This window comes from Oncorhynchus keta, chromosome 11, assembly GCF_023373465.1.
Source record: "Oncorhynchus keta strain PuntledgeMale-10-30-2019 chromosome 11, Oket_V2, whole genome shotgun sequence".
NCBI classification, from domain to species: Eukaryota; Metazoa; Chordata; class Actinopteri; order Salmoniformes; family Salmonidae; genus Oncorhynchus; species Oncorhynchus keta.
In genome coordinates, this window is record NC_068431.1 from 43,363,739 (window position 1) to 43,379,147 (window position 15,409).

At 45.0% G+C, this 15,409-nt stretch overlaps 1 protein-coding gene across 6 annotated transcripts in view; it reads right to left on the minus strand.

Annotated features, from left to right (window-relative positions):
* LOC118390301 (roundabout homolog 2-like) overlaps positions 1–15,409 on the minus strand; it is a 219,337-nt gene that overhangs the window by 49,744 nt on the left and 154,184 nt on the right. For all 6 annotated transcript variants that reach the window (XM_052457261.1, XM_052457260.1, XM_052457258.1 and 3 more), the window contains 4 exons: positions 12,566–12,723; positions 12,220–12,340; positions 11,832–11,970; positions 9,322–9,458 (listed from right to left, as the gene is read on the minus strand). In XM_052457261.1, coding sequence (XP_052313221.1) covers positions 9,322–9,458; positions 11,832–11,970; positions 12,220–12,340; positions 12,566–12,723 — 555 coding nt within the window. The remainder of the gene's footprint in view (positions 1–9,321; positions 9,459–11,831; positions 11,971–12,219; positions 12,341–12,565; positions 12,724–15,409) is intronic.

Consider the following 15,409-nt stretch of genomic DNA (forward strand, 5'->3'; position numbering starts at 1 on the left):
GGCTACAAGCTACAGGCTACAGGCTACAGGGAACATGCAACAGGTGAGTGTCTAGTAGTCTCTCTGAAGAAACATTACTACAGGTACCAGACCATACAGACCATTCATCCTGCTGGCCACAAACCTGAATGAATGAAACCAACTCATGAGCACGGGTGCTTTTACATACATTCTCCCCTTGTAGTCTCTACATCAGAACTACTGCATATCAACTACAATATCTTGACCAGCAAGTTGGAGAAACAGAGGGGTTACAACTAACTTAACAACACACAACTAAATGGAGGCCTGGGTTGGGTGGTTCAAACTAAGGAGGTACATGTGCATGTATTAGTATGTTGAATAATCAGGTGTGAATGTGTGCAGGTGTTAATGGGTGTGTATGTACAGTACCAGTCAAAAGTTTGGACACACCACAATATATTTTATATTTGAGATTCTTCAAAGTAGCCACCCTTTGCCTTGATGACAGCTTTGCACACTCTTGGCATTCTCTCAACCAGCTACATGCATTTCAATTAACAGGTGTGCCTTGTTAAAAGTTCATTTGTGGAATTTCTTTATTATGTATCTCCTTCTTATTGAGTTTGAGCCATTTGCGACAAGGTAGGGGTGGTATACAGAAGAATGCCCTATTTGGTGAAAAACAAAGTCCATATTATGTCATGAACAGCTCAAATAAACATAGAGAAACGAGAGTCCATCATTACTTTAAGACATGAAGGTCAGTCAATCTGGAACATTTTAAGAACTTTGAAAGTTGCTTCAAGTGCAGTTGCAAAAACCATCAAGCGCAATGATGAAACTGACTCTCATGATGACCGACACAGGAAGACCCTCTGCTGCAGAGGATAAGTTCATGAGAGTTAACTGCACCTCAGATTGCAGTCCAAATAAATGCTTCACAGAGTTCAAGTAACAGACACATCTCAACATCAACTGTTCAGAGGAGACTGCATGAATCAGGCCTTCATGGTTGAATTGCTGCCAAGAAACCACTACTAAAACACCAAAAAGCAGAAGAAACTTGCTTGGGCCAAGACACATGAGTGGAATAGACATTAGACCGGTGGAAATTTGTCCTTTGGTCTGATGAGTCCAAATGTTAGGTTTTTGGTTCCAACTGCCATGTCTTTGTGAGACGCAGAGTAGGTGAATGGACGATCGCCGCATGCGTGGTATCCACTGTGAAGTATGAAGGTGTGATGGTGTGGGGGTGCTTTGCTAGTGACACTGTCAGTAATTTATTTAGAATTCAAGGCCCACTTAACCAGCATGGCTACCACAGCATTCTGCAGTGATACACCATCCCATCTGGTTTGCGCTTAGTGGGACTATAATTTGTTTTTCAACAGGACAATGTCCCAAAACACACCTCCAGGCTGTGTAAGGGCTATTTGACCAAGAAGGAGAGTGATGGAGTGCTGCATCAGATGCTCAGCATATGTGGAACTCATTCAAGACAGTTGGAAAAGCATTCCTCATGAAGCTGGTTGAGAGAATGCCAAGAGTGTGCAAAACTGTCGTCAAGGAAAAGGGTGGCTAATTTGAAGAATCTAAAATCGAAATTATAAACTGGGTGGTTCGAACCCTGAATGCTGATTGGCTGACACCTGTGCTATATCAGACCATATACCATGGGAATGACAAAACATTTATTTGTACTGCTCTAAGTATGTTGGTAATACAGTTTATAATAGCAATAAAGCACCTTGGGGGTTTGTGGTTTATGGCCAATAAACTCAGCAAAAAAAGCAAACTTAACATGTGTAAATATTTGTATGAACATATGATTCAACAACCGAGACATAAGCTGAACAAGTTCCACAGATATGTGACAAACAGAAATTGAATAATGTGTCCCTGAACAAAGGGGGAGTTAAAATCTAAAGTAACAGTCAGTATCTGGTGTTGCCACCAGCTGAATTAAGTACTGCATTGCATCTTCTCCTCATGGACTGCATCATATTTGCCAGTTTTTGCTGTGAGATGTTACCCCACTCTTCCACCAAGGCACCTGCAAGTTCCCAGATATTTCTGGGGGGGAATGGTCTTAGTCCTCATCCTCCGATCAAACAGGTCCCAGATGTGCTCGAACATGCTCAATGGGATTGAGATCCGGGCTCTTCGCTGGCCATGGCAGATAACTGACATTCCTGTCTTGCAGGAAATCATGCACAGAACAAGCAGTATGGCTGGTGGCATTGTCATTCTGGAGGGTCATGTCAGGATGAGCCTGCAGGAAGGGGACCATGTGAAGGAGGAGGATGTCTTCCCTGTAACGCACAGCATTGAGATTGCCTGCAATGACAACAAGCTCAGTTCGATGATACTGTGACACACCGCTCCAGACCATGACGGTCCCTTGACCTCCAAATCGATCCCGCTCCAGAGTACAGGCCTCGGTGTAATGCTTATTCCTTCAACGATAAACGCGAATCTGACCATCACCCCTGGTGAGACAAAACCTTGACTCGTCAGTGAAGAGCACTTTTTGCCAGTCCAGCGATGGTGGATTTGTGCCCATATGCGACATTGTTGCCGGTGATATCTGGTGAGGACCTGCCTTACAACAGGCCTACAAGCCCTCAGTCCAGCCTCTCTCAGTCTATTGTGGACAGTCTGAGCACTGATGGAGGGATTGTGTGTTCCTGGTGTAACTGTACCTGTCCCGCAGGCGTGATGTTCAGATGTACCGATCCTGTGCAGGTGTTGTTACACGTGGTCAGCCACTACGAGGACGATCACCTGTCCGTCTTGTTTCCCTGTAGCACTGTCTTAGGCGTCTCACAGTACGGACATTGCAATATAATGCCCTGGCCACATCTGCAGTCCTTATGCCTCCTTGCAGCATGCCTAAGGCACATTCACGCAGATGAGCAGGGACTCTGGGCATCTTTCTTTTGGTGTTTTTCAGAGTCAGTATAAGGTGTCCTAAGTTTTCATAACTGTGACGTTAATTGTCTACCATCTGTAAGCTGTTAGTGTCTTAACGACCATTCCACAGGTGCATGTTCATTAATTGTTTATGGTTCATTGAAGTATGGACAATAGTGTAAAACCCTTTACAATGAAGATCTGTGACCTTATTTGGAATTTTACAAATTATCTTTGAAAGACAGGGTCTTGAAAAGGGGACATTTATTTTTTTGCTGAGCTTATATCACGGCTAAGGGCTGTATCCAGGCACTCCGCTTTGCGTCGTCATATACTGGCCATATACTACAACCCCTCGGGCCTTATTGCTTAATTATATTTTGATTTGTTTAACAGTTTTTTGGTTACTACATGATTCCATATGTGTTATTTCAAAGTCTTCACTATGTCTTCACTATGTCACGGCCTGATCCGTTTCACCTGTCCTTGTGCTTGTCTCCACCACCTCCAGGTGTCGCCCATCTTCCCCACTTATCCTCTGGGTATTTATACCTGTGTTTTTTGTCTGTCTGTGCCAGTTGGTCTTGTTTGTCAAGCTTACCAGCGGTCGTCCTGTCAGCGCCTGTCTTTTCCCTGCCTCTCTTTTTCTCGTCCTCCTGGTTTTTGACCCTTGACTGTCCTGACCCTTTACCCGCCCGCCTGACCACTCTGCCTGTCCCTGACCCTGAGCCTGCCGTCCTGTACCTTTGCTCCACCTCTGGATTACTGAACTCTGCCTGTCCCTAACCCTGACCCTGAGCCTGCCGTCCTATACCTTTGCTCCACCTCTGGATTACTGAACTCTGCCTGTCCCTAACCCTGACCCTGAGCCTGCCGTCCTGTCCTGGATTACTGAACTCTGCCTGTCCCTGACCCTGAGCCTTTGCTCCACCTCTGGATTACTGAACTCTGCCTGTCCCTGACCCTGACCCTGAGCCTGTCGTCCTTTGCTACCTTTGCTCCACCTCTGGATTACTGAACTCTGCCTGTCCCTAACCCTGACCCTGAGCCTGTCGTCCTGTACCTTTGCTCCACCTCTGGATTACTGAACTCTGCCTGTCTCTAACCCTGACCCTGAGCCTGTCGTCCTGTACCTTTGCTCCACCTCTGGATTACTGAACTCTGCCTGTCTCTAACCCTGACCCTGAGCCTGCCGTCCTGTACCTTTGCTCCACCTCTGGATTACTGAACTCTGCCTGTCTCTAACCCTGACCCTGAGCCTGTCGTCCTGTACCTTTGCTCCACCTCTGGATTACTGAACTCTGCCTGTCTCTAACCCTGACCCTGAGCCTGTCGTCCTGTACCTTTGCTCCACCTCTGGATTACTGAACTCTGCCTGTCCCTGACCTGTCATTTGCCTGCCTCTGTGCTTACCATAAACATTGTTACTTCACACAGTCTGCACTTGGGTCGTACCTTGATTCCTGATACGCTATTATTCTACAATGTAGAAAGTAGTCAAAATAAAGAAAGACCCTTGCGTGAGTAGGTGTGTCCAACATTTTGACTGGTACTGTAAGTCTAGGAATATTTATTGAGCTTTAGCATGTGTGTATATGTGTGAGTGTGTGTGTGTGCATGTGTGTATGTTGTGTGTGACAGAGAAAAAGAAAGTAATGCATGCACAATGGGATCAGCTCATACTTACCAACAGGACGAGCTGGTGACAGAACAATGGTAATGGTGGGTGAGGACAAAACACAAGATGGAGAAGAGGAGAGGATAGGAGAGGGAAAGAAAAAACATGGAAATCAGAAATGAATGACGTGGTGTTGGGTACAAAACTCCAGCAGGTAAGGAGCAGGAGAATGGGGCTCAGGAAAAGGAAATAAAACCTGGGTGTCATCATTGACGGGTGTATAGTTTAACACAATAGCCTTGTACACCTAGGCGTATTCACCGATGTGGGAACAGAATTGTCACTTAACAATGTGCTGATGTGAAAGCAAAAGACAGAAAGCTGGATCCCTCAACCTCTTCACCTCAAATACCCTGAAAACACTTTCTCACGCCACCAATTCTCCTATTAACATCTCAGTTGACAGAGGACACAGTGAGGTGTGGTGATATTGCAGGCGAGGTGGAATGGATAGTGAGATACAGGGTGGGTAACACAATTGGTTCTGGTTAAGTTGCTCATATCTGAGTGGAGGCTGGAAGTCCTGGTGCATTCATCCAGACTGGGCCCTGGGAGAGCAGCGAGATCACACCAGATAGACTTTAGTATGCAACGTTTGTCCAGGTCCCCAGGACGTAGGGAGATGCCTTCAGTACTGTCCACTCGGGGCAACGTGAGCATGTGTTAATCTTGTCGGCTTGAGGCTTGATAGGACGTTGAGGATGGGGATAAACGAAGGGCTTAAACTGCATGTTTCACCTCTCGCGGGTTCAATCTGATGCCAAACCTTGACACTTACCTTATCCCAAACCTTATCCCTTACATGCACCCTTACCTTATCCCAAACCTTATCCCTTACCTTATCCCAAACCTTATCCCTTACATGTACCCTTACCTTATCCCAAACCGTATCCCTTACATGTACCATTACCTTATCCCAAACCTCATCCCTTACATGTACCCTTATCTTATCCCAAACCTGATCCTCATCCCTTACAAACCTGTCCCTTACATGTACCATTACCTTATCCCAAACCTTAACCCTTACATGTACCCTTACCTTATCCCTTACATGTACCATCCCAAACCTTATCCCTTACATGTACCCTTACCTTATCCCAAACCTTACCATTACCTTATCCCAAACCTTAACCCTTACATTACCTTATCCCAAACCTTATCCCTTACATGTACCCTTACCTTATCCCAAACCTTACCTTATTATCCCAAACCTTACATGTGTACCCTTACCTTATCCCAAACCTTATCCCTTACATGTACCCTTACCTTATCCCAAACCTTATCCCTTACATGTACCCTTACCTTATCCCAAACCTTAACCCTTACATGTACCCTTACCTTATCCCAAACCTTATCCCAAACCTTATCCCTTACATGTACCCTTACCTTATCCCAAACCTTATCCCTTACATGTACCCTTACCTTATCCCAAACCTTATCCCTTACATGTACCATTACCTTATCCCAAACCTTATCCCTTACCATATCCCTTACATGTACCCTTACCTTATCCCAAACCTGATCCCCCAAACCTTATACATGTACCCTTACATGTGCCCTTACCTTATCCAAACCTTATCCCTTACATGTACCCTTACCTTATCCCAAACATTACACATGTGCCCTTAACTTATTCCAAACCTTATCCCTTACATGTACCCTTACCTTATCCCAAACCCCTTACATTTACCTTATCCCAAACCTTATCCCTTACATGTACCCTTACCTTATCCCAAACCTTATCCCTTACATGTACCATTACCTTATCCCAAACCTTATCCCTTACCTTATCCCTTACATGTACCATTACCTTATCCATACCTTACATGTACCCTTACCTTATCCCAAACCTTATCCCTTACATGTACCTTATCCCAAACCTCACCCCTTACATGTACCCTTATCTTATCCCAAACCTTAACCCTTACATGTACCCTTACCTTATCCCTTACCTTATCCCAAACCGTATCCCATGTAACCTTATCCCAAACCTTATCCCTTACATGTACCCTTACCTTATCCCAAACCTTATCCCTTACCGTATCCCTTACATGTACCATTACCTTATCCCAAACCTTACACCTTACACGTACCCTTACCTTATCCCAAACCTTATCCCTTACATGTACCATTACCTTATCCCAAACCTTATCCCTTACCTTATCCCTTACGTGTACCATTACCTTATCCCAAACCTGATCCCTTACATGTACCCTTACCTTATCCCTTACATGTACCCTTACCTTATCCCAAACCTTATCCCTTACATGTACCCTTACCTTATCCCAAACCGTACGCCTTACATGTACCCTTACCTTATCCCAAACCTTATCCCTTACATGTACCATTACCTTATCCCAAACCTTATCCCTTACATGTACCCTTACCTTATCCCAAACCTTATCCCTTACATGTACCCTTACCTTATCCCAAACCTTATCCCTTACATGTACCATTACCTTATCCCAAACCTTATCCCTTACCTTATCCCTTACATGTACCATTACCTTATCCCAAACCTTACACCTTACACGTACCCTTACCTTATCCCAAACCTTATCCCTTACATGTACCATTACCTTATCCCAAACCTGATCCCTTACATGTACCCTTACCTTATCCCTTACATGTACCCTTACCTTATCCCAAACCTTATCCCTTACATGTACCCTTACCTTATCCCAAACCTTAACCCTTACATGTACCCTTACCTTATCCCAAACCTTATCCCTTACATGTACCCTTACCTTATCCCAAACCTTATCCCTTACCTTATCCCAAACCTTATCCCTTACATGTACCCTTACCTTATCCCAAACTGTATCCCTTACATGTACCCTTACCTTATCCCAAACCTTATCCCTTACATGTACCCTTACCTTATCCCAAACCTTAACCCTTACATGTACCCTTACCTTATCCCAAACCTTATCCCTTACCTTATCCCAAACCTTATCCCTTACATGTACCCTTACCTTATCCCAAACCTTATCCCTTACATTAACCCAAACCTTATCCCTTACATGTACCCTTACCTTATCCCAAACCTTATCCCTTACATGTACCCTTACCTTATCCCAAACCGTATGCCTTACATGTACCCTTACCTTATCCCAAACCTTATGCGTTACATGTACCATTACCTTATCCCTTACATGTACCATTACCTTATCCCTTACATGTACCATTACCGTATCCCAAACCTAATCCCTTACCTTATCCCAAACCTGATCCCTTACATGTACCCTTATCTTATCCCAAACATTATCCCTTACATGTACCATTACCTTATCCCTTACATGTACAATTACCTTATCCCTTACATGTACCATTACCTTATCCCAAACCTCATCCCTTACCTTATCCCAAACCTTATCCCTTACATGTACCCTTACCTTATCCCAAACCTTACCCCTTACATGTACCCTTACCTTATCCCAAACCTTATCCCTTACATGTACCCTTACCTTATCCCTTACATGTACCCTTACCTTATCCCAAACCTTATCCCTTACACGTACCCTTACCTTATCCCTTACATGTACCCTCCTTATCCCAAACCTTATCCCTTACATGTACCCCTTATCCCAAACCTTATCCCTAAACCCTTATTATCCCTTACTGTATCCCTTATCCCTTACATGTACCCTTACCTTATCCCAAACCTTATCCCTTACATGTACCCTTACCTTATCCCAAACCTTATCCCTTACATGTACCCTTACCTTATCCCAAACCTTATCCCTTACATGTACCCTTACCTTATCCCAAACCTTATCCCTTACATGTACCCTTACCTTATCCCTTACATGTACCCTTACCTTATCCCAAACCTTATCCCTTACATGTACCCTTACCTTATCCCAAACCTTATCCCTTACATGTACCCTTACATGTACCCTTACCTTATCCCAAACCTTATCCCTTACATGTACCCTTACCTTATCCCTTACATGTACCCTTACCTTATCCCAAACCTTATCCCTTACATGTACCCTTACCTTATCCCAAACCTTATCCCTTACATGTACCCTTACCTTATCCCAAACCTTATCCCTTACATGTACCCTTACCTTATCCCAAACCTTATCCCAAACCTTATCCCTTACCTGTACCCTTAACTTATCCCAAACCTTATCCCTTACACGTACCTTACCTTATCCCAAACCTTACATGTACCCTTACCTTATCCCAAACCTTATCCATACCCTTATTATCCCTTACATGTACCCTTACCTTATCCCAAACCTTATCCCTTACATGTACCCTTACCTTATCCCAAACCTTATCCCTTACATGTACCCTTACATGTACCCTTACCTTATCCCTTACATGTACCTTTACCTTATCCGAAACCTTATCCCTTACATGTACCCTTACCTTAGCCCTTACATGTACCCTTACCTTATCCCTTACATGTACCCTTACCTTATCCCAAACCTTATCCCTTACATGTACCCTTACATGTACCCTTACCTTATCCCTTACACATTATCCCTTACATGTACCCTTACCTTAACCAGTCGGAATTAATGCCTAAGTTTTTTCTGTTTTAGGAAAAATGTTGAATCGTGAAGTGAGACTGTTCTTGTTGGGGAGAGAGTAGGACTGAGCCCAGCTCTGGACTCACAGCAGGCAATAACACTCACATGGTTGGGTGGGGGAGAGGAATGGCCTGGGCCCACCCTGCTGAGACTGTTACCACAGCTCCAGGAACAGGATTAGTGACAGGTGTCTGGCTGTCTCCAACAGTAGCCTGTACTCACCCCTGACAGTGAGAGTAGCCGAGGCCTCCACTTTGCCCACACGGTTCTCGGCCACGCAGGTGAAGGTCCCCTGGTCCCCAGCCGACGCCTTCTTGATTCTCAGGAGGAAATCCTCCTTCTCATATCGGATGTCATACCTGGGGAAGGAGAGGGGGAAGGGAGTAGTTTACACTAGAGTGAAGTCTAGCTTGCAGTAATCAGTCTCACACCTCTGCCGGCTTGCATGCCACGACTGTTTAGATAAACGGCTGCTTTGAAATGACTGGAAAAAGGGGCAAAGTTCTGTATAAATAACAATTACACAAAAACAATTTACTGTTTGCTTACTACAGTAAGTAACCCATTCTGGGACATTTCAGAGTAAAGCTTACATAAAATAATAGGTTGTGGATATAGGCTGTTTGAAGAATAAAGCGAGGCTTCCTGAGGTACTTAAGACTCCCTGCAGCAGAGAGACTGTTCTGCTACATAGGAGGAAGAGAAGGGGGGCCAATTATTCAGGGATGAAAGGCATGGCAAAATGAAAGGTGCTTTCAGCTGGAACCTTGACTGTTCCTCTGTTTCAATATTTATGAAGAAGGGCACCCACTGTGGGGTGCGTGCGTGAGTATGTGTGTGTGCAAGTGAGAGAGAGAAAGCGAAAGAGAGAGAGAGAGAGAGAGAGAGAGAGAGAGAGAGAGAGAGAGAGAGAGAGAGAGAGAGAGAGAGAGAGAGAGAGAGAGAGAGAGAGAGAGAGAGGGAGGGAGAGGGAGAGAGAGAAAGAGAGAGAAAGAGAGAGAGAGAGAGAGAAAGAGAGCGAGAGAGAGATAGAGACTATACTGTATCTAACATACTGTATCTGACACACAGACACACAGACAGACACACAGACACACATACAGACAGACAGACAGACACTGCTACGGATGAGAAAGACTCGGCAGTAATGACTAATTCATAAAGATACACTCCGCATCACAGCAGCCAGCTAGTCTCAGCAGTGAGAGAAACAGCAGTCCTAACAGAGCAGGGCTAACAGTCCATCACTCAGGGGCAGAGGGTTTGACATGGCTACAGAGCATGGAGCATTATGGAGCTGGACTCGCCCCTCTAAGGGGCCTCCTCTGGTCTCTGAAGCAGACAGACCAGCAGCCTGTAAACCTGTCTAGTCTTCCATACCATCTGGAGATGTGAGACGAGCAGAGCAGTGAAACACAATGACGGGGGACATGGCGGGAGGGGTCACGGATCCAAGAGAAGGTGAGAAATGTGAGGGGAAAAATATCGCTCAAGCTTTTCTGTCCGTTCGGACAGTTGGTCTGTCTGACTGAACCTTGTGAAGACTCCAGTCACGTCACGTCTCTGACCCACATACACACCTCCTTGGAGGGCCGGTCTGAGAGGGATGGAGGGAGGGAGGGAGGGAGGGTGAGAGAGACTGAGAGAAAGAAAGAGAGAAGGGACGAAGTCTGGTCTCGATGTAGGGCATGTTTCTGGAGTCATGGGGAAGAAGGGAGTAAGGAGTGAGCAGACTGACAGACAGACTCTACTCTATCCCTGTCTGAGAGAGCACTCCCCACAGCTACAATCTGTCTCAGACACATGCTGCTGCTGCTGTACCACCACCAACACTCTCACACACCACTACTTTAGTGTAGCTACTTCCTTTAGAAATACACACTTATGCCATGGAGGGAAAAACACATTTCCTCTCACGCAGATCCCAATATGGTCAAAAGACGTCATATGGGATTAAATATTGACAAACTGTGAGAGAGCATTTTCCGTTACAGTGACAAAGAGAGCAGAGAGTCATGGTAAATGTAGTTTTATGCTGTGGACTTAAACACACATTGACTCCATTGGCAGCATGGTTCTGACATGATACAAAGTAATGGCCTAAACAGAGGACATTGTTAGACCTGGGGCCTTGTGTAGTGTAGCTATATACACGTAATTATTATTTTGGAGTCTAGCTAGGACTGCTATGGCATAGAAAGTCAAGAGCTCAAATACTAAAATATACATCCAGAAATAGAGATAGAAAGGACAAAGGATAGTAAAGAAATTCAATTTGTGGATTCATACATTGTGAACGCATGCCTGCACAAGCGACATAAATGGCAGAATACTCATGTCCTCACACACACGGACAGCATACACGTCAGGCTGAAACACACACTACATCCACTTTGTACCCCAGGGTAGCACGCGCATAGTAAGTGCAATAGCTGATACTTCATCTGGGTTTAAGAACAGGACTGTGGGCTTTGGGAAATAATGTTAGGTGATCCAAGCTGTAGTCACATGTCAGGACTTTACCTGCTGTTGACTGGGACTCATTAGTCCTGTCTCACAATCCACCTGTTTCAACCACAACAGCCACAGCAGGAACTCATAGAACACACGGTCACACACACACACACACACACACACACACACACACACACACACACACACACACACACACACACACACACACACACACACACACACACACACACACACACACACACTCCGTCTCTCCTCACCTGCCACGGGGTATATCCACGTCGTCCTTCCTCCAGCGTAATGAGGGAGGTGGGTCTCCCTGTACCTGACACCTGAGTTCCACACTCTCCTCCACCAGGACCACCTGGTTCACCGGCCGACGGACAAACGTGGGTCTCTCTGGACAACCACACACACACAGACACAGACACACACACGCACACACACACACACACACACACACACACACACACACACACACACACACACACACACACACACACACACACACACACACACACACACACACACACACACACACACACACACACACACACACACACACACGAGATGAGTCTACAAGCACTCGTAAAACAGGTAGCAAGTGCAGCTATTACAGAAAGCACCAGGGGGTGAGTCTGTCCTTACCGAACACAGAGAGCTGCGCCGTCTCACTGTCTCTCTCCCCCACCATGTTGGTGGCCACACACACATACATCCCTGCATCACTCTTCCTGGTGTTGGAGATGGTCAACTTCCCTCCGCGTACCTGACAGATAGACAGAGACAGCGCAGCAACGTCTAAATCAGACACTCTGTACACGGCTTTCAGTGACGAGAACCGTTGTGACTACTAGCCACGGACTGAAACGGGGTTACGCCCACGTCACGCTACCCCAGACGGCGACGGTGGCTAAGTGATTTTGCATAGCTCAGCCATCCCTAATGAGAGTCGACGTAGAGGAGCGTGTCCCGAAAGAAGTGCTGTACTCACCGTGACCCTGTCACCTTTGAGGTCCAGACGGGCCTTGTCTTTTCTCCAGAAGGTGGTGGGCTCAGGGTGCCCACGAGGAGGCTGGCACTCCAGGGTGGCAGGCTCCCCCACTGCCACCACCATGTCCTGGGGGTTCTGTCTGAAGTCATCACGCAACACTGGGAGAAACAGAGAGAGGGAGGTTAGACTCTTTCTAAACATTTTTTTTTTTACTAGGTTCATTGTGGATATAGTTGATGTAGTGTTTCATCCACTGTGTTAGTAGATAATCCAAGCTGGATGATCAACAACAACAAAAAACAGAGTTCACGGACAATAAGTGTAGAAATACAGTGTAGAAATACAGTGTAGAAATACAGTGTAGAAATACAGTGTAGAAATACAGTGTAGAAATACAGTGTAGAAATAACGTTGCACTCTGTCAGTTAGTAGCAGAGTAAAGAAAATAACTGGAGGAGAGCCAGAGCCTAGAGCAGAATTCTAGTCAAACAGGAATTGTGTGGGATGGAGCCAGAGCCCCGAGGTCCTGCTGTCAATCACAGGAAGCTGTGGCAGATGAGATCAGGGGTGTCTCAGTCACAGAGGCCTGGCCAGGTCTACAGAGCCATATGGCTGGGTGGGTTCTGTCACTGTCACACGTCACTCCTCTACTCACTCAGACGAGCCTTTCTTCCACCCCATAGTGACAACCCCACTTAAAACGTTGCACCTTTAGAAAACGCTGAGCGTGATATTCCATTCGGAATGCAATACAAATTTCAAGCCTTCAGGTAGAAAAAGAATACAATTATTGCGCGAACACTCGCACTTAACTTGTCTTAATGGCACTGACTTTGCTGATAGCTACTTTATTGAGGATATGTACTTACTATGACTGTGATATGTGGTTGTCTCACCTAGCTAGCTTAAGATTGAATGCACTGACTGTCGCTCTGGATGAGAGCACCTGCATCTGCTACATGACTCAAATGTAAACATGACCATGTAAGAGCCACATATTCCCGTTGTATTTGTTCCAGCACAGTGAGGAGAAAAGGAAAAAACACAACTGTGGGAGAGAACACATTTTGGTCAGCAAGAAGTGAATTTAGATGCAACCCTGCACACCTCTGAGAAGGTAGAAACCCAACCCAATAGAACGATTCTGAAATGGGCTTCAATTCTCTCGTGTGGCGGGTGGGAAAAATATGGTGCAATGTGAAGATATTTGTATATAAATGACCATAGGGGCCTCATTACATGCAGTCCTCATTATGTGAGGTGAGAGGGGAGCTAGAGCTGGTGGTGCATCTGGTTTCTGCATCCTAATATTACAAACTGGTCCCGTACATGTAGCTGAAGGCCAACATTTAAACCTTGCCATGATTCAAGCCTCCCGAAATGAGACAACAAGCAGAGATGAAAAGGGATTTAAACTGGATGTGAGCAATAAAATGAGTGATAATGATTTAAAAAGAGAGCAGGTGTTTAGCAAGTGGTTGTTTGTTCTGGCTTTGGTCTCGCAACGTACTCTATCATAAAAGAGGTATGCAAATCTTGCATGATAACATCTGACGATGTTACAATAGCGGTGTGCACGCTTAAATGGGACAGACGGCCATGTGTTGTTGTGATTCTGGATGGCCAGATAACTAGCAACAATGACAAGAGGTGAATCGTTTCAGGTAATTGTATCTTATTAGTGATACCAAGTCCTGTTTTGAGGTGTTTTGACTGATGCCATGTTATTCTAATAGGTTTTGTTCTGGATCAAAAAGGGGCTTAGGTGGTGTGCGAGGCAGGGGGCGTGGCAGGGGGCGTGGCAATAAATGGGGTCTGGTCGTCAGTACAGCTACATTTTAGAGAACACTTCAGAGGCCCCCCCATCTTGGCGTCGTAGAGACATTTTTAAGCCAATTTCTTGCAATTCTACACATTTCGCACATTTTGAATTTTGAATTCTTCCTGACTGTCTAGCTTCTATTTTGGTGATTGTTAGTTCTTAAAGATTATTAAAAAATATATAGATCCACTCTATTATCTTTTCTACATAATTTATATTGTGTTTTAGTCGTTTTAGTTCTGTCACGCCCTGACCGTAGAGAGCTTTTTATGTCTCTATTTTTGGTTTGGTCAGGGTGTGATTTGGGTGTGCATTCTATGTTCATTTTTCTATGTTATGTATTTCTTTGTGTTTGGCCGGGTATGGTTCTCAATCAGGGACAGCTGTCTATCGTTGTCTCTGATTGGGAATCATACTTAGGTCGCTTTTTTCCCCTCCTTCTGGTGGGATCTTGTTCTCCGTTTGTGTGTGCAGTTAGTTTTCACAGGGAAGCTGTTCGGACGCTGTTTTCTTTATTGTTTTGTCTAAAGTTTCACCTCAGTAATAAAGATTACGTGGAACTCAAGGAACCCTGCTTCTTGGTCTCATCCTCCTTCCGACGACACCTGTTACAAGTTCACGCTTAAATCAGTTTTCCATCCCAAACAATGTATTAAATAAATACATTTGAAAAAACAACGGCTTGCCCAAGGATTACAATGGCAAATAAATTCCTGGCTAATATAGGCTCAAATTCGCTTGCTAGCTAACCAACATCTGTAACAATGTATTTGAGAAACAAGTGCTCATTGTGCAAATGTATTTAGGTTTCCAATAAACATTGGAGACTAAATATAGTTGTCACCAATCTAAGCCAGCCCAGTGTGTTTTGCCTCATAGTTGTGCACGCGTCGGTTTTGCTGCTAAACAACCAACCCGTCTATACTGCATGTAGGCCAGTGCTGTAACAGAGTCCAACAACTAGGACTACTACTGGCATTGCTGGCTGTAGAACGGGGTGTTTTATAATATGATCTCTCTTG